The sequence below is a fragment of the Macadamia integrifolia genome, chromosome 6 (assembly GCF_013358625.1).
Source record: "Macadamia integrifolia cultivar HAES 741 chromosome 6, SCU_Mint_v3, whole genome shotgun sequence".
In the NCBI taxonomy this organism is placed as follows: domain Eukaryota; kingdom Viridiplantae; phylum Streptophyta; class Magnoliopsida; order Proteales; family Proteaceae; genus Macadamia; species Macadamia integrifolia.
In genome coordinates this window covers 38,778,798-38,782,896 of record NC_056562.1, presented here as the reverse complement: position 1 = coordinate 38,782,896, position 4,099 = coordinate 38,778,798, and the positions used below count along the sequence as shown (strand labels likewise).

Below are 4,099 nucleotides of genomic sequence, written 5' to 3'. Positions count from 1 at the left end.
GTAAAGACTGGTTTTCAATAAGCCACTACTACATGTCTACATCCATTTCATTAGGAATTGATGATCTTTTAACAATATCTTGTAGGGGGTGTCTAGTCCAAAATTCTTAACAATTGGTTTAGGGTTGCAAGAATATCATTTTATCATCGACACACTCAGGTGCAAAGTACCCAAGATTCTCCTTGTTTTGATTCAATATTGTATTCTAAATGTATGTATATGGGACCCCATTAGAATGCGATGTAAAACCCTAAACAGCCTTAACACGTAGAACTACGGAGGTGTAGGGAAGAGATGGGATACCTGATAGAAGGCATAAGCAAGAGCTCTTTCCCTTCTAAACGCGGCTTCATTTTTGTGCTGAGAGATCTCTTTGTTCATCACGGTCTCCAAGCTCTGTTTCCTTGCGTCCCACCTGCTTTCCCTCTCAGACTTATCGTTCGCAGGCCGATATGGGCTCTGGTTCTTCAATCTTCGTCGTTGGTGCTCTTGATCTTCTTCTTCTTCTTCTCTATTCTCCCTCATCTTCTGCACCTTCTCCTGGGCTAATTGAACCCTTCGGGCTCTTACTCTGGCTTGAGCACTTACCAAGGCTTGCATGCACTTCATGGTCAACCTGGCTTGCTTCCTCACATTGTGACCCCGCACTAGAGCCTGTAGCCTCACCAATCCCTTCAATGCTCTCAAAGCACGTCGGGCCTATACCAAAACCACAATTTCATTAGCATATTAAAGAATAGAGACATGAAAACTGAGAGAAAGTTAGTGTTTAATTACTAGGTAGCCTCTGTAGAAGGATTGGATGAGGATGGCAGCTTTGTCTTCCTTGGACTGACGGCCATAACCTGCCAATCGGACGACTCTGGCTGCTGCTTGGGCAGCTGCAACTGCAGCTTCCGCTGCTGCAGCGGTGGCGACGGCTACAGCAATTGCGTGATTTCTGTCTTCGGCGGTCACCGGAGAATGTTCTGATGGAGGGCTTTCATCATTTGTAGTATCAGGAGAAGTTTCGACTGGAAAATTCTCAAATGATACTGTATCTGGTGTCTCTGCAGGTTGACATTTCTCCACCGCATTCTGTTTCTGCAAAAAATCCCAATTATAGTCCAACAATTAATAATTAATCCGAACTAAGAAATAGTAAGCACCCATTTCTCCATTATATTATACAATTGTTTAGTATTAAGTTTCTAATATAAGTTATCATTAACTCTTGCATTAGTATGGGGAAGGGTATTTTAAACTATGTATAACAGGTGGAAGTTTAATGATAACAAAGAATTCCATTCATATAACAACAACAACAACATTAAAGCCTTATTCCAATTTAATGGGGTCGGCCACATAGATCCAAGCAAAGACAAGGAAGAAGAAAGGTAAAAGATAGAGGAAACATATTACAAAGAACGTTAACAAAATAGAACATGGCTATAGGGGTCCACCACCTAGATCTTAATCATCCAGTTCGCTCTATTCGAGATCATACTCAGGACTAGGCATAATCTATTCATATCTTTCCTTAGAACATCTCCTATGCCCATTCATATAATCCTGAATATTAATATTTTAATTCCAAACATTTGAAATAGATTTGGAGGATCGTTGTCAAGTGCTATCATTGGCCCACTTTGTTAGATTTATTTATTTATTTATTATTATTATCATTATTATTTGTAATGAGGTTTAACATTTTCTTACGTTATGGATTTTGTTGAGGCATGTTCATAGTTGTTTAAAATCGGAATGGCAAAAAAAAAACATTTTTTAGTGCTACATGTTTAAAATGGCTCTAAATTTGAGTGAGGTTTTGAGTGAGGTGAAAAAAAAAAAAAAAAAAACATTTTTCTTCACTTGTGGCTGAATGATGGGACAGTTCATATGTGACCCCATCAGTCCCCCCTGTATGGGGTTGTGATGGATCATATTCATATTCACCGTTGCCTCGGGAAAACTTGATAGAAGATAAAAAGGCAAAACAGTTTAAGAAAAAAAAAAGTGAAAACAAAAAATAGGGGGGATTTCAACATATAGTTTTGAGAAATATAAGAAAAAAAATGTAATATACACAAATTGTGAGACTAGTTCATGTTTTATTTATTAAATATTAGTATTTGATGTGTGGTCCGTGGATTACAAGATTACATAATATTAATTTATTTTTAGAAATGCAAATTTTTTATTAAAAAAATAAGTTTAAAAAATTACATTTTTGCTGTATTTTTTGGGACATTTTTTCCCGTTTCATTCATATCAATTGAGAGTGCGGGAGAAAAGTAAAAATAAAAAATAAACGATGTTTTTACCTTCAACTCCCCACCTGGGCCACCCCATCCCAATCCATTGACATATCATCTAAGTGTTCATGGTGAGTTTTATGACTCCAGACCCCAGTCCAAATCCATTGATGATTCAATAAAAATGGTGTCTCTGCCTGGTTTTATAAGTTCAAGACTAAACCGCAATTTCAGTTACATACAGTCACACCTAATCCAAGATCTGTTAAATTGTTTTATTATTCCTTGGTTAAATACCTAAATTAAAACTATCCTTACCAATTAGATGACAAAGCTAGCAAAAGCTGCGCTTAATTTGCAGAAGAAGAAGAAGAGATTCAATTCGATCCATAATAGTTAAGAGATTGAATACCTTATTAATGTCCAAATCTTTATGAGACGACTTGAATACTTTCTTTACCGTCGTGAACCAGCTTCCCTTCTTTCCCATTCCTCTAACTGGAACAAACCGATGGATTCCTGGTTGTGATCAGCTTATTGAGACCTAAGATCTATAAATCTGAATCGAACAATCAAAACAAATATGATCCTAAGAAGAAGAAGAAGAAGAAGAAGATAAAAAAGAAGCAGCTTAATCAATCGGAAGAAAAATCTCCATTGCATACCTGTGAGCACACAGATGACAAATGAATGTGTTTGTGTTTTTGTCTGAGAGAGAAAGATGAGTGAAAGAGAAGGGAAGTGGGGGAGGTGTGGGTTAGCAGATAGTAACTGCATAGCCGCGCAGTCACCGTTGGCATTTATCGTTGTCACGAGGGGGCTACGACGACGACGAGGATGACGACTCATACTGTCATAGTCGCATATGACCCTATTAGTCTACTCTACTAGGCGACAGTTGGGCCTGGCTTCATCCGTCGGTCGTTACAATTGTGTGACCGCTCCATCCTTGAGCCTTACCATCTGTTGTGTTCTTTGCCGTCGCTTCTTCTATTATTGTCAATTACGCCCTCTTCCCCAGTATTTTTTTCTATAATTTCCACCAAGTATAGGGAAAGGGGTGTAATTTTCTCTTTTTTAATTTCTCTCTCTCATTGCCACTCGTCAATGGTTAGCCTAGTGAATGCTAGTTAGGCCAACGGTCACCTATTCCTATATATATATCAATCTACATACGTTTGCATATTTCAGGATTGGATTCTACAACTTCTTTCCAAGGCATTGCGACTCTTCAAGTAAAAGCTGCCATGAACCACTAGGCGAAGCTAATGTTCATACGTTACTATTTCGTCCTTCATCCACATTCCTTACTAGAGTAGAGAATCACAAATCTAAAATACAATATTAGAGATCGACTGATATATATCAACATTGGTCCAATCTGATACCAATACTAAGTTGACAAGCATCAGTCAATAAGGTACAACTATGATTAATTTTTGGGAAATTACATTATTACTCACTATTGAGTTTTCTTTTACAAAATTATCCCTCTAAAGTTTCAGTTAACAAAAATATCCAAAATCATGTTTAAGTTTACAAAACTATCCACTCAATGTTTCAGTTAAAAAAAACACCCAAAATCAGGTTTTGTGTTTATAAAACTATTCACTCAGTTTTAATTATCAAAAATACCTAATTGTGTATGGAAAATGAAGGTGAATCATTGTTTTGGGTAGTTTTGTAAATTCAAACCTAATTTTGGGTTGGTTGGGCAGTTTCATAGACAAAATCTTGATTTTGAGTATTTTTTTTACTTAAAACATCGAGTGGGTAATTATGTAATATTTCCTTAATTTTTCAACAAAAAAGGATTGATTCTTTTGATGATATGGCTAGGCCGATCCAAATCCAATTCCCCCATT

At 36.8% G+C, this 4,099-nt stretch overlaps 1 protein-coding gene across 3 annotated transcripts in view; it reads right to left on the bottom strand.

The window, feature by feature from the left end:
• LOC122082564 (protein IQ-DOMAIN 21-like) overlaps window positions 1-3,115 on the bottom strand; it is a 4,326-nt gene extending 1,211 nt beyond the window's left edge. Inside the window, exons 1-4 of one of the 3 annotated variants that reach the window (XM_042650214.1) lie at window positions 2,900-3,115; window positions 2,647-2,753; window positions 778-1,083; window positions 304-699 (exon numbers count right to left, since the gene is read on the bottom strand). In XM_042650214.1, the coding sequence (XP_042506148.1) occupies window positions 304-699; window positions 778-1,083; window positions 2,647-2,753; window positions 2,900-3,083 (993 nt within the window). In that variant the 5' untranslated portion in view covers window positions 3,084-3,115. Of the gene's footprint in view, window positions 1-303; window positions 700-777; window positions 1,084-2,646; window positions 2,794-2,899 lie in introns of all 3 variants that reach the window. The other 2 variants (XM_042650215.1, XM_042650216.1) reach the window with 2 other exon arrangements.
• Window positions 3,116-4,099: the final 984 nt, after the last annotated feature.